The sequence below is a fragment of the Stigmatopora nigra genome, chromosome 2, assembly GCF_051989575.1.
Source record: "Stigmatopora nigra isolate UIUO_SnigA chromosome 2, RoL_Snig_1.1, whole genome shotgun sequence".
In the NCBI taxonomy this organism is placed as follows: domain Eukaryota; kingdom Metazoa; phylum Chordata; class Actinopteri; order Syngnathiformes; family Syngnathidae; genus Stigmatopora; species Stigmatopora nigra.
Genome location: NC_135509.1, coordinates 18,646,703 through 18,662,500, shown reverse-complemented (window position 1 = coordinate 18,662,500; position 15,798 = coordinate 18,646,703). Strand labels below are relative to the sequence as shown.

At 34.7% G+C, this 15,798-nt stretch overlaps 2 protein-coding genes across 6 annotated transcripts in view; one reads left to right on the top strand and one right to left on the bottom strand.

The window, feature by feature from the left end:
• Positions 1 to 454: 454 nt before the first annotated feature.
• Positions 455 to 8,689, bottom strand: cstpp1 (centriolar satellite-associated tubulin polyglutamylase complex regulator 1). The gene is made up of 9 exons (XM_077709710.1): positions 8,443 to 8,689; positions 8,221 to 8,323; positions 7,387 to 7,517; positions 6,358 to 6,442; positions 3,681 to 3,766; positions 2,783 to 2,984; positions 2,466 to 2,572; positions 919 to 982; positions 455 to 817 (listed from the first exon to the last, which is right to left on the bottom strand). Exons 1-9 carry the CDS (start codon positions 8,522 to 8,524, stop codon positions 649 to 651), a joined length of 1,029 nt encoding a protein of 342 aa, XP_077565836.1. The 5' UTR covers positions 8,525 to 8,689; the 3' UTR covers positions 455 to 648.
• A 1,808-nt stretch (positions 8,690 to 10,497) lies between these two features.
• The window catches only part of ckap5 (cytoskeleton associated protein 5), a 39,301-nt gene continuing 34,000 nt past the window's right edge, over positions 10,498 to 15,798 (top strand). For 3 of the 5 annotated variants that reach the window (XM_077743106.1, XM_077743095.1, XM_077743087.1), the window contains exons 1-5: positions 10,499 to 10,695; positions 13,772 to 13,869; positions 14,888 to 15,081; positions 15,234 to 15,440; positions 15,580 to 15,751. In XM_077743106.1, the coding sequence (XP_077599232.1) occupies positions 13,813 to 13,869; positions 14,888 to 15,081; positions 15,234 to 15,440; positions 15,580 to 15,751 (630 nt within the window). In that variant the 5' untranslated portion in view covers positions 10,499 to 10,695; positions 13,772 to 13,812. Of the gene's footprint in view, positions 10,696 to 13,771; positions 13,870 to 14,887; positions 15,082 to 15,233; positions 15,441 to 15,579; positions 15,752 to 15,798 lie in introns of all 5 variants that reach the window. The other 2 variants (XM_077743078.1, XM_077743067.1) reach the window with 1 other exon arrangement.

The following is a 15,798-nucleotide window of genomic DNA, read 5'->3' as shown; positions in this document are numbered from 1 at the left end:
TCCTGATCAGCTTGTTCAGCCTGTTCCTGCCCCTCTTCGTGCTCCCGCATTCCCAACAGACCACTGCATAAAAGACTGTAGCTACCACCACAGTGTCGTAGAAAGTCCTCAGCAGTGACCTGCACATTCCTCAATAGGTAGAGGCGGCTCTGGTCCCTTTTGTACAGGGCATCTATGATAAGATGAGATCTGTATTTTTTTATTGCTTGTAGTTCTTACGTCATTCATTCCCACTAACAGTTATAGACATTAAATCCATTTCAAACTGGCAAAGTTGGCGTAGTGATCAATTTTATTGCCCATGATACCGATCGTTGTCCAATCCAATTCGGCTGGGAGCTGCAATCAATAATTCGACAGCTTTTCTCATCCAAATCGGATTGGACATCAATTGCAGTCAGTGGTAACCAATGGGTTAATACTTAACTCTGTTTAACAAATGAAAGTGGAAAGATTTCAGATAGGCCCTTGCTTCCTTTTATTTTTCTAAAAGCGGTCTTTCGGAGACAAAAGGTTTGAACACCTTTGTAAAACAAGGAATATGCTTCATATTTCCAGTGCGGGCTTCCTGTCATTTGCCTAAATTCTAACTATAATAATTTAGCATGCCATTACACAACTAAAATTGGGAGGTCATGAAGGTAAGGATCAGTTTTCAGACGAGTCGGTCTCCTCTGTCGAGCCGTCACTTTCAACCTCCATCTTCCTCCTGTGGTGGATGTTCCTTCTGGGGGAGGCCTTTCTCTGGACCTCCTTAAGCATCCCCACTGCACTGCCACTGCTGTTGCTACTCGGGCTCACAGCTAGTTGGGCGATTCTGCAGGGAGGAAGGGAAAACATGGCCATTTGCGCATAACAAAAGGAGGATTCTGAAAAGAAAAAATGAGCAGAATATACTGGATTGCATGTATATCTTACAGTTTATCCAGTTCTTGATCCATCTCTGGGTCATTCAGTACATCGGTCTTATTGGGCAACACTCCTGAGTCCAACAAGCAAAGACAGAAGATTTCAAATTGGAGAGTTCAACTTTTTTTCATTTTACTTTGAGAGTCAGTGTGGTATGAAAGTGACATCTACTTTTTCGTTTGTTTCCATTGTTAGGATTTGTCACAATACAGTAATAAATGATAATGATCTATTTGAATCTAAATGAAGTTCAGCAAGAAATTAACAGTAAATAATGTCATAATGAAACCACAATTACAGTAATACCTCAAGATACACGCTTAATGCGTTATGGGACCAAGTGCAAATGTCAATTTACTCGCGTCTAAAATAAATGTATATGTGTGAATATGTATATATATGTATATATATGTATGTATATGTGTGAATATGTATATATATATATATATATATATATATATATATATATATATATATATATATATATATATATATATATATATATATATATATATATATATATATATATATATATATATATATATATATATGTGTGAATATGTATATATATATATATATATATATATATATATATATATATATATATATATATATATATATATATATATATATATATATATATATATATATATATATATATATATATATATATATATGTATATGTGTGAATATGTATATATATATATATATATGTATATGTGTGAATATGTATATATATATATATATATATATGTATGTATGTGTGAATATATATATATATATATATATATATATATATATATATATATATATATATATATATATATATATATATATATATATATATATATATATATATATATATATATATATATATATATATATATATATATATATATATATATATATATATATATATATATATATATATATATATATATATATATATATATATATATATATATATATATATATATATATATATATATATATATATATATATATATATATATATATATGTATATGTGTGAATATGTATATATATATATATATATGTATATGTGTGAATATGTATATATATATATATATATATATGTATGTATGTGTGAATATATATATATATATATATATATATATATATATATATATATATATATATATATATATATATATATATATATATATATATATATATATATATATATATATATATATATATATATATATATATATATATATATATATATATATATATATATATATATATATATATATATATATATATATATATATATATATATATATATATATATATATATATATATATATATATATATATATATATATAAGCATATATATATATTTATATATATATTAGTAATTGTGCGTAGTTATGAGTTCATAGCCTATGTAATTTTTGTGTTTTAACATATTTTCGGCATTATCACAGGTCTAAAAAACAGATCACAATTTGTTTTTTTGGAGCAACTTTCTGATTAGGTGTTGTTTTGCACTTGAAGCCTATCTGAGGTAGGCATAACAAGGAGAATACTTACCGATAATTTGGTTGATGGTTTCATGTTTAGCCAGGCTCGTCATTAAGCTGTAGTATGACACTTTGCCAGTCTCTAACGCTTGTTGTAAACAGGACATGGGAGGGTGACTAGACATAATAAATACACAAGAATACAGTTTTGGAGTAAGTCAGAAGAAACCAAAGTGTAAAGCTTAACAGCAAACGTGTACATTGCCTTTTGCGTATTAATAAGTATTTCTTTGCGAATACAATGACATTCCTGGCAACAACATATTTGATTCTGATGGTTTTGGAGAAGCATGTAAAGCTGCTGAATAGAAACAAAAATAGGTGTACCTGTATTTGATACGGTCACAGAGTGTGTCTATACACCCAGCCAGAGTATAAGCGTCCACCTCTAAATCCTGCTCCTTGTTATTTTCCTCGGCGATCAAGCAAGGATGCTGTTCAACACTTGTTGATGTGGGAACAATAACTGTGTTAGGACTCTTTCCTGCTAAGAGATCCTGGTAGATCAGCAGCACACTTTCCAGGAACTCTACAAGTGCAATTGGGGGAAAGGCAGTCTCATTTTGGAACAGTAATAATGCAAAAGGTATGTGAGAATGCAGTTTGAATGAATACTGGCTTTAAAATAAAATCTGAGATTTTCTTTCATAACAGTCAGACTGTGATGTGTTTATGTTTTTTTAATTATTTTGCATTGGCTAATCTGAATCAATTAAACTACTATTTTTACCCACTTGGAAAACTATTGGGGAAAATATTTTTCCTTATACGAGTAAAGTAATGAATCATTTAAGCATTCTAATTGAAGATGAAAGCGGCTCAGCCGTGCGAGTTGTTAGCGAGTCGTCCTCACAGCTCTGGGGTCCTGGGTTCTAGTCCAGGTCGGTCCACCTGTGTGGGGTTTGCATGTTCTCCCCGGGCTTTCATGGGTTTTCTCCGGGTACTCCAGTTTCCTCCCACATTCCAAAAACATGCATGGTAGGCTGGTTGGTCACTCTAAATTGCCCCGAGTTGTGAGTGTGCATGGTTATCCATCTGCATGTGCCCTGCGATTGGCTGGCCACCGATTCAAGGTGTACCCCCGCCTCTGGCCCGGATACAGCTGGGATTGGCTCCAGCACCCCCCACGACCCTAATGAGAATAAAGTGATTCAGAAAATGAGATGAGATGAGATTGAAGGTGAAATGATATTGAACAATTCAGACAATATGATACAGTACTGACCTTGGTAGTAGAACTGTAGCTGAAAGGCGTAAATGAAGTCTGAGAACGACATCAAACAGTCTAACCCATCATCCATTGACACAATTCTGTAGGTAACAAAAAAAAAATCATCAACCATCTTAAGTCAAATGGTTGTCCAGTCATACCCCTACTTGAGGAATGCCCCTAAGTGCGAAATATCCAGGTTACAGAAGCTTTTTATATGCAAATGAGTGCCTCTGGTCCCCGGACGTTTAGTCGACGGACACTTGGTCCTCGGACGTTTCCTCGAATGGACAGTTCTCTCTCTCTCTCTCATGATTATAATTTTGAAAGCGAGCGAATCCGGCGACCAACTTTCCATTCGACGAAACGTCCGGGGACCAAGTGTCCGTTGACCAAAGGTCCGCCGACGAAACGTCCGGTCACGAGTGCCTCGAGATAAAAAAATATCCAGGTTACGAAAAACCCCAAAAAGTACATACATTCCTTATCCGTTATTTTATTGTTAAAATATTGTCACCGATGCATTGATTCTCACTTTAGAAGCTCCCTACACCATACTGGCCTCTCATTAACTGTCTCACAAGAACCACTATCCATGTTTCAAGATTCTCTTTTATGTACTTTTGACCGCCATTTGTCGACATGGAGTTCAGTTTTTTTGTTGAGTTTTTCCAAGTGTGGATAAAGCAGCTGCTTCTGTTTTTATTATGCCTCCCAAGAAAATTACCAGTGCGAATGAAAAGAAGTCGTCAGCGAAGAGGACATTGACGAGTTGGTCGAGAGGCATAAAAATGAACTCTCTAGGGTTAATGGAACACTCGACAACACGGGGGAATGAAAGGAACAGGCAGAGGAGGAGGAACTGTGGAGTGCACACAATTATTAAGTACTCTCTCACTGTTTTTAATCCATTATGTGGACATCTTTGCTGTGCTGAGTTTGAATACAAATTCCAAGTTCATATCACGAGCCCATTTGTCCTACAACAGATGAAATAAGATCTGAAATTGAGTCAATATATGGTTTCATTTTAAAATATGGGTCAACTCTGGACCAAATTTGATATCTTGTAGATCCCTTTCACAAAGGACCATGTGAGTAAAAGATTTCATTCGAACTGAAACATGACAGACAGTTTGACCAATGAGGTTTCCATTGGAACAAGCAGCACCTGATTGCGATCGATTGATTATACACTTGTAGGACACCTCTATTTGAACAGCACCTTTAATTGAACGGCACCTCTATTTGAACAGCACCTCTAATTGAACGGCAGCTCTATTTGAACAGCACCTCTAATTGAATGTCACTACGGGAAAAGTTTGAAAAATAGAGCAGCATGCCGTTGAAATTGAGGTTTTTCTCAACCTGAGAAGGTGGTCAGATGGCAAACGCCTTCTTGCCTGGGATTCATAACGTTGTCACATTTGCGATGCCACCAAGAAGCAATTGAAGAAGCCTCATATGATATGGCCGTGATTCTAGGAGGCTGCACCAAATTTATACAGACCCCTGAGGTCTACTGGAACACCCCATTCAAGGCTCAAGTCCTGACAGTTCTATGAGAACTGGATGTTGCACGGCGAGAAGAGCTGCATACACCAAATTCGGCAACATGCGAGCACCAACAATGGAAGTTTATTTGAAAAGGATTGTCGATGCTTGGGATCATCTTCCGAAAGATCTAATCATTAAGTGAATCAAGGGATGTGGACTGACTAATGCTCTCCATGGCTCAGGGGATTGCCAGATTCCTTGTTTCAGGTCAGACGGCCCGATTCAGACTGATTTGCAACTTCTCCAACAAGCGCGAGCCAATGATGGCGGCAATGAAAGTGAACTGACTTAGACACCTGACGCTGATGTGGTAGGTTATGTGAATGACGAGGACAGCTACAACAGCTACATGTCTCTTGATTTTCACCACTGAATTTGTAATTACTTACAAGTATTGTATTTTAATGACTATAAGGCGCACCGCATTAAAAGGCGCACCCTCAATGAATGACATTTTTTCCATATATAAGGCACACTGTATTATAAGGCGCACTGTCTATTTTGGAGAAAATTTAAGACTTTTAAGTGCGCCTCATAGTCGTGAAAATACGGTAATTGCTATTGACTTCCAGGTATGAAGCACTCACTACACAGTCACCTCTAGAGCCAGCCATTGTTGATGTTTTGAATTTTTTTGTATAAAATCTTGCAGTGGGGAAGGAGCTATATGATGGAAGATTTTGTAAACTAAGATGGCATCTGCATATTTAACAGTATCTTTTCAGTTCAGGCGGTTGTGTTTTTTTAATATCCAACAGTGGTGGTTTTTCGTTTTTGGTTTTCTGTTTTTTTTCATATATAAGGCGCACTGTCTATTTTGGAGAAAATTTAAGACTTTTAAGTGCGCCTTATAGTCGTGAAAATACGGTAATAGCCTTATATTTGTGCCTTTTGTCAAATTAATATGTTTATGTTACCTGGTTTCTCTTTTCATCCATAAAATTGACCGCATCTTCTCAAAATTCTGACCAGCTAGTCAAAAAAATAGAACGGCACCATCTGATTGAATGGCACCTCTAATTGAACGGCACTACGGGGGAAAGTTTGAAAAATAGAACGGCATACCGTTGAAATAGAGGTTTTACGGTAAATGAAGAAACAAAATGTATGATGTTGGATAATACAATGAACAGACCTGGCTGCACTGTTTACTATCTCCATTGGGAAGTCCGGACACAATAACTGAAGCAGGGAACTATAATCCAAACTGGACAGCAGATCTGTAAGCAACAAGCACAAATGGGAAAACAGATTACACATGATTTGGAACTTGTACAGAGGCTTTTAAAGGCAAGTAAAAGTACACCACACCATCAACAAAACCTAATTTCATGACATCGGGAGCATTATAGTGGACCTGGACGATCGTCAATGGGAAAATTAATTCTCAAGTATACCACTATAATTTGTCTTGGTTCATGGTTTCAGACGAACAAAATGCATGTTCTACAATGACCCAATCAGAGGTCTGATTTAAACTCAATCGGGATGTTGGGGCATGATCTCAAGAAAGCGACCCATTTTGCAAAGAGGAACAGTGCAAGATTGCTCCTCATCTTTATGCCTTTTTGTCAGAGTTCAAATGTGAAACAAAAAAAGATGTGATAATTATTGGGATAGTTATCGATAGATACATTTTTTTTATCGTGATAAACATTTTTGTCATATCGCCAATCTCAACTTTCATTAATTTATTCTGGTACACATGTACCAGGCTAAAGATCCAACCCACATAGAGGAGAAAACTCAGACATCTCAATTGGGTAATCTACCCCACCCTTGAGAATTGGGACCTGAATGTAATAGTCCAACAGAAAAGAGGTGTAAAGTCAGAATGGAGTAAGAGAGCTGTCCTCAACGGCCATCCTCCTTGCAAGTAAATATCCAATAGAATGTCTTCCCTCTTTATTTGTTTACGGGAATGTCTAATGGCTAATCTGACAAACTCACAATCGAAATATCTTAATTTATCACAATGGTTTTTAAAACAATATAGTTACAAGTTTATTTGTCAAAAAAACATGAACATTTTACAGTTGACATTGGTTATGTCAGCTTTTGATTCCAGGACTAATGTAATATAGGTTGAATTTAGGGTTATTGTGCCGCCATATTAAATTAAACTCCCATAACTTGAACGTTGAATTGTTTGTGTTTCTGTCACCTCCACTCTTTCCTATCTGCCGGTAACATCTCCAGAAGACTTTGATGAATGAGGCTCTATTATGAGGGGTTGCGCTGATGTAGTTAAACTCTCTGAAGAAGATGTGATTACAGTTCTTGACACTGCTGAAACTACACATACACACAAAAGCAAATATACTGTTCAATAAATAAAAATAAAAGAAAAACACTTTAAACGTTTCCTTTATTTTTAAGCAGTATATACAGTGTGCTAAATACTGTATTTTCCGGACTATAAGTCACACTTTTTTACATAGTTTGGCCCGGTCTGTGACTAATATTCACGTTCAAATTGTATATCTTTTTATTTCTCTTTGGCCATCAAAAGCTTGTTATATTGTTGGTTTTAGGCCATGGCCATCTAAAAAAACTGCCTGTTTAGCCCGATGTTCTTTTTTTTACCATTGTTACTTAAACGCGCGCGTTTGTGGTTTCTGATTATGTAAAAAAATGCCCTCCCAAAAATGCAACTTATAGTCCAGTGTTACTTAAATAAATTTAAAAAAAAAATCATTTCCATTGAGTATTCTTTGGATGGTGCGATTTAGACTCAGGTGTGACTAATAGTTTGAAAAATACAGCAAGTTTTTGGTTAACCACCAATTGTTAAAGTTTTCCTATTTAAGAGATAAGAGAGTATTGTAATTTTCATCATACTATGAGAGATAAAATGAGAAAAACATTAAGGTAACAACTGGGAGAAAATTGTGGTCAGATGAAACCAAATTATAGCCAAGTGATATTTAAATAGATTCCACTTTAAGCAAAAAATCCGCTTAACAAAAAGCAAAAGACAAGAAAGAAAGCAACATACTATTCAGCTAAGTAGCGGGTCACACCATAATGGGTATATTCTTCTTTATGTTCCAGCAACTGGGTCAAAGCATCACTGAGGTAAAACAACACATTGCTCTCAGCTGTGGAGCAAAAAAAAACTATTATATGCAATCCTAAATATAAAGGCAATCCATTTTTTAAACAAGAATTAAAAGCGCAGGAAAGACAAATGTGAAATCGTTTCTATGAAAGAACCTACCGAGATACTCATCCACCGAGACAGACGGATTAAAACGATTCAATCCTGACGTCATACTGTCAGATAATTTTAAACATGACATGCAATTTTACGAAATGTGACGTTAACAATTTTGTTAGCCACAGTGTAAATCTCCGAGCTTGTATTCTTGAGGCTCCTCCCTCCGTTTTGGTGCACAAATCAGTTGTTGTGAGTCACCACCTGAATGGTGCTGAAAAACACATCCAAAACACTGGTTCCTACTACTTCCGGCAGACTAGCCGACAGTACTTTATAGATATATTTGCACGTTACATAAGTATATATAAAAAAACATTAAAAAATAAAAAAACTATATATATATATATATATATATATATATATATATATATATATATATATATATATATATATATATATATATATATATATATATATATATATATATATATATATATATATATATATATATATATATATATATATATATATATATATATATATATATATATATATATATATATATATATATATATATATATATATATATATATATATATATATATATATATATATATATATATATATATATATATATATACATATATATACATATATATATATATATATATATATATATATATATATATATATATATATATATATATATATATATATATATATATATATATATATATATATATATATATATATATATATATATATATATATATATATATATATATATATATATATATATATATATATATATATATATATATATATATATATATATATATATATATATATATATATATATATATATATATATATATATATATATATATATATATATATATATATATATATATATATATATATATATATATATATATATATATATATATATATATATATATATATATATATATATATATATATATATAATGAATTTATTATGGGTTAACAGTAAAAGTGATCAAATCTGCTGGGTCAAAAATATACATCCAGTAACATGAATTAGCCATTTTGGACACTGCATTATAAGGTGCACCCTCAATGAATGGCAAATTTTATTTTTTTTCCATATATGGATAAGGCGCCCTGTCTATTTTGTAGAAAAATCTCAGACTTAAGTGCGCCTTATAGTCGTGAAAATACAGTACTTTTTGGGGGATTTTTTGTTTTTAATCTGCGTGGGGGCGACTATTGGTTGAAGTACTATTGTTTATTCAATATATATTTTTTGCATTTATCAGTGTCAGTACAGATTTTGTTGTTTTCCAGCCTTATTATATTTAAAACTTGACTGTAGAAGCGAAATACCGTATTTTCCATATATAAGGCGCACCACATTATAAGACGCATCGCATTATAAGGCGCACCCTCAATGAAAGGCACATTTTATTTTTTTCCATATATAAGACGCACTGGACTTATAAGGCGCCCTGTCTATTTTGGAGAAAATTTAAGACTTTTAAGTGCACCTTATAGTCGTGAAAATACGGTAAGCTATTTTTCGTCATAATAGACACTCATCAATCTATTTCAGCAAGCTACTGATAATAATTCCCCAAATATTTTTCCTTTATTATGCGTTTATTTCATACAGGGAGTATTCATTCCTCTTCTTAACCGCAGTTATTACTCACAAGGGTCAAGGACAAGCTGAATCGGTGGCCAGCCAATCGCAGCGTATGTTTGGGCCAATTACAAAATTCTATACACGTATTTCAATTTTACAGTTTAGGGTGGGGTTTAATTTCAAATTTGACCAATCAGTAGTTGACTATCGTGAAATAACATGATTCCTTGTAATGATGTAAAATAATGAGTAGGATGAAGTTATTTCGTTTTTATGAGTATTTTAATCGTGAGTTGGTATGAAAGAAAAATAATTCTGATCCCTCGTTCCTTTCCGCCCTTTGAGAATTTTCAAATTATTTCAAAAAGTTGGATTCAACCAACAGTGACAAACCGGAAGCAGCACTCACGTAAACGCAAAATCTTATGACTTCAACCCCCAAAATAAACATAGTATTGAAATATAGAGTAGAACATTAGAAAGAAACGACTAAACTAGATAAAATAACGTGTTATACTAGCAAAAACGAAATAGAATGCATTCGTATTTTTGTTATCACCGGATGTACTATTTGTAGTCTTGTTCCTATTGCTTTCAACTCTTTATAACTTGATTGAGGTGGTTGTATATTCACCTCCGTATTACCACCGGACGTCTAGCATCGTCTTGCCTCCCAGAGCCCTACAAAGGTATTTTTTGAAAACAAATTAATATCTCCTTCTGATTCCAGTGTGTTTTTGTCCCATACATTATACGACGGACCACTTTTTTTCAGTTAGAAGTCGGTGTTCAGTGCGTTGATAGGCCTGTTTTTGTTGGCGCCGATGATTAGCTCTGAGACGAGCTAAAGGCGGCTACCGATCGCTATGAACAACAAGCGAATAGCATGCCCCCGCTTGACATAACCCCTAATGGGTGATCACTAATTTACGTACAGTACACATTAAATTCATAAATCTATGCAGGGCTGCTTTTTTCACCCATGGACCTGTCTTCAACTTGAATGAACGATGTAACGCGCTAGCTTGTCACTGTTGATGTTCACTGTCATGACGTTCATCTGCAAAACCATCCCTTTTCTAAACTTGACGATCAAATATTTTTATTGGCAATTACTCCGTAGCTGGTGTTAGACAAGGACCTAAATTGTTAGATGATAAGTTTTAGCACCGGTAACAGGTCAAATAGTCCCAGGGGCTATTTAGCAGGTAACCCGTCATATAGCCTATATGGCCCCATATGGCTATTTAGTCGGTAATAATTCTGTGTAGGGTAAACATATAGTCTACAAAGTAACACGATGTGTGTAGAAGTAATTGAAAGTAACACCGATAAGTGTTAGTAAATTTGGCAATAATTTCAATAATTCTTAATAAATACTCACAATATTTGGCAGTTATTTATTTTATAAGTATAAAGTCATTTTTTTCCCTGCCGAACAGTTACATTTTTTCTCAATTAGCATGCAATTGATAGATTTTAACATTAGGTGAATAGGGATTTAATGACTATTATATAATAATGAGTGAATAGGGTATTTTCTAAACATTCAACCAATCTTATTGAAATTTGATGTGTTATTGCCACTTATAAAATAAACAATAACTGCCCATTATTGTTAGTATTGATTTAGAAATGGGAGAATTATTGCCAAATTTTAATTCTCATAATGATTAGGCTGGAGCCTATCGCAGCTGACTTTGGGCCAGAGGCAGGGGATACAGTGTTCCCTCGCTTATCGCGGTTAATGGGGACCGGGACCACCCGCAATAAGTGCTTTTCCGCGAAGTAGGGGTGCCCCTTCAAAAATGCTTAAAGAAACGTCTAACACGTGCACAAAAGCACCACCAAGCAAAAACATCATAGTAGTCCGGATGGAGGATCTTCTGCAGTTTTTTTTTTGCACGTAATAAACATCGTTATTGGGAGTTGTGAACATTGTTTTTTTGGGCGGTGAAGATGCGCCTGTAAACAGCCATGACGTCATCAATGCGATTCCTGAACTCTAACCATGTTATTGACCATTTCTTTGATGCAATTACTAATTCTTATTGAATATTTTGTTTCCACCTCTTGTAAAATGATGTAATTTATAATTTTAACTTAATATCTTTAATTTTTTTCCTGAAAAAAATCTGCGAAGCTCTGAGTCCGCGATAGCTGAAGCGCGAAGTAGCGAGGGAACACTACCCTGAATCGGTGGCTAGCTGTCCGCAGGGCACAAGGAGACCGACAACCATCCGCAGTGGAACCCGTACCTAGGAGAAATTTAGTCTTCAATCAGCCTACCATGCATGTTTTTGGAATGTGGGAGGAAACCGGAGTACCCGGAGGAAACCCACGCAGGCTCGGGGAGAACATGCAAACTCCACACAGGTGGACGTGACCTGGATTTGAACCCAGGACCCCAGAGCTTTGAGCTCGATACGCTAACCACTCGCCCCACCGGGCTGCCCGTGTGGCTGTGTGAGTATAGAAAAACTACAATTTGCTTAGGATCCACTTTATGGCTGGGATGAGAGGAGAAATATATATTTTACAGTTGATGCTCCTGAATTTTGAATCCATCAATGAAATCGTGGTCTGTACCTCAATTGGGGATCCCCCAATGCAATTTTTTTTTGGGATATTCCATCTGATTTTCTATCATGATGTTTTTTTTTTCCCATTGCTGATCAATACTAATTATTTTAGACCAGTAAAAATATTGTAAGCAGCAAATGAAATTATATTTAAATATCAAGTGAGCCCTGCTGGCACCTCATAAAAATACTCAATCATTAAGGTCAAGGTGGACAGTTGTGTAAGAAAGAATCTAGAAACAATCTATTGCCTTTACCCATTTGTTAGTAGCGGTATGACTGTAACTTCCTGCACTAATGTTTTTGCTTGCATGAGATAGAACAAAATTGTTTGCTAGTCAATCCATTGCTGATGCTCTTAAGTGCAAGAAGTACTGTGAAGTGGCAAGTAGGAATGAGGCTGAGGACATGGCAATATTGTATAATAGTGAACTATTAGTGGTACAGTGTCAGTTTTTTAATGTCTTTTTGGGCAGTGGGATTATGTTTATCCCTATTGACTAAAGTAATGGCTGAATTTTTCTAATTACTATTCATTTTAAAATCAGCAAAAAAGCACATTTACAATTGGTAGTGTAAGGTGCATATACAGGTTGGTGCATTGACACCCCATAAAAAAGCACTATGTAAAATGTGCATGTCAATTATCAATTAAATTGTCCTAATGTTTCAATAGACATGAACAACATGTAGAAAAGCTTTACATGGTTCCCAATAGTTCTATCGAGGTTTTCTTCAAATGCAAAAACATGTGCATGACTAAACCCAATATCTGTTAAATTAAAATAAGAATGGATGTTTGTGCTATGAAATTTCTTGTCCACATACAGTCCTAATTTTTTTTAATACTTTGACAACCCTATTCATTTTCAATATTAGCTGGATTGCAAGGGATCAATCACTCCAGAAGTAGGAGGGACTGGAAGTAAAAAAAATACTCGTGTCAGCCTGTATTCTGAAGAGGAGCAAAGCAAAAACAACAAAAAAAAGAGATTTTCAGCAAGTGGGATGGAAAATTGCAAGCAAATATTGTTTCCAAATGCATTTTGGTATTTTTGTCATGTTGCCCAGCCTTAACTAGGTATCGACACTTTTGCAATGAAATATTGTTTCCAGGTGCATTTTGGTATCTATACTTTTGACCACCCTCTTTTTAACATAACTGCTAAATTATATTTTCCAGTTGAGTACCTCTTGGGGAAGCCTGCCGCTGCAAGTGGCAAAATGGGGGACGACAGTGAGTGGATGAAACTTCCCATTGACCAGAAATGTGAACATAAGGTACTTGGAAAATTTCATGTTGATAATTTAAGGTGACTTTATTATTCATTTAACATGTTTCATAATATTGGTCTTTTCTAACTAGGTTTGCTGGAAAAAAATGAACAGGAAAATCTTTTTTCATTTTAATCAGTTTTACATGCCTTTGCAAAAAGTTGGTTTCTTCTTAACGTGACTAACTGAATTTTATTTTAATGCTAATCAATGTAAATTATTTGCCTTTATTGACAGTTAGGTGTGTATGTCACTGGAAAAAACAGTACTTCGCAATTATTTTCTTTTGCTCCCCAGCCCACTTTCACCGGGAAGATTTAAACATTTCACCCTTGCCACACCAAAAAAATAGTATTTTTCTTTAAAATTCTAAATGCACCTCTGGATACCTTCCTGTGCAAACTCTGACAGTCAGCGCGCCACTGCTATCCATAGCGCCAATGTCCAATTACACGTTCTTCGAGACCGCCAAAAGTATGTTTCTCGAGTTACAATGTCCCAGGTATTGCTTCAAAATATGGGCAAGCTTTGGTGTTTTACCCAAAGTTACATATCTATATAGAGGTAATTCACAACTAATGCATGCTTTTATATACTGTAATTACAGGTTGTTTGTGGCAGGAGTCGGGGGTAATAAAAAAAAAAAAATCGCAAGTAGACTTAAAAGTGTCGTGTAACTTGTTTTTATCGATGTATTATTATATTTTCTTGATTAATTGCAACAAATGCACATATCTATTCTTAGTTTTTATTTGTATGGCTTGCCAACCCTCTGTCCAAGAAGCATGACGTGCACGTTCTTTGTGATGAATCTTGACAATATGGGGGTAAATATACAAAAAAATTGTGTCCCAAATGCATTTGGATTCATCAGAAATGGTAAAACTATTCACAAACTCATGACTTTTCTTGACTACCAAGTGGGTTTTTTTTCTTTTACCTGGGATGGACCTGAACCTCAATCAATGTGTGACAAAACCTGTGCCCAATAACTGTAAACCTTTTTTTAATTTTTTTATTCCAGGTATGGAAAGCACGTCTGAATGGTTATGAAGAAGCTCTGCAGTTATTCAACAGGATTGATGATGAGAAGAGTCCAGAGTGGGGGAAATATCTTGGTCTCATTAAAAAATTCGTCACAGAGTCAAATGCGGTTGCTCAGCTTAAAGGCCTTGAAGCAGCTTTGGCATATGTAGAGAATGCCCACATTGCTGTGAAGTAAGTAGATTCCGAAAAAAAAATCAATTCATTGAGACTTTACAAATGTTTTAATTCATTTTTCAAGGATACCCTTTTGTTCATCAAAGTGTGGATCTTGCTTTGTGATTAATTAAGATCTTACAATTGCTGGCTTGATTTTACGTTTGCAGGACAACAGGCGATGTGGTGTCGGGAGTGGTGACCAAAGTGTTTAACCAACCAAAGGCCCGGGCTAAAGAGCTGGGTACAGATATTTGTCTGATGTACATCGAAATTGAAAAAGCAGAGGTGGTACAAGATGAGCTTATCAAGGGACTGGACAACAAGAATCCCAAAATTATTGTGGCCTGCATTGAGGCACTCAAAAAGGCTCTGAGGTAAATCTTGCGTTAACCTTTTTTTTTGGAAACTGCTTTTCTTTGTGGCCGTTTTGTGAAAAATGAATGGAAAATAGGCAAAGATCCTCCCGCTGTACTCCGATCTTTTATACATGCTGTCTTGGTTTTTTTTTTATAGTGAGTTTGGACCCAAGATTGTAACTTTGAAGCCTATCGTGAAGATTTTACCCAAACAGTTTGAGTCCAGAGACAAGGCAGTGAGAGACGAAGCCAAGATGTTTGCAATAGAAATCTACAAATGGATACGAGATGCTTTGAGACCTTCCCTACAGCATGTCAACTCCGTACTGGTGGGATAAGCTCAGAACTAGAAATACACAAACCAAAACTACTTGAC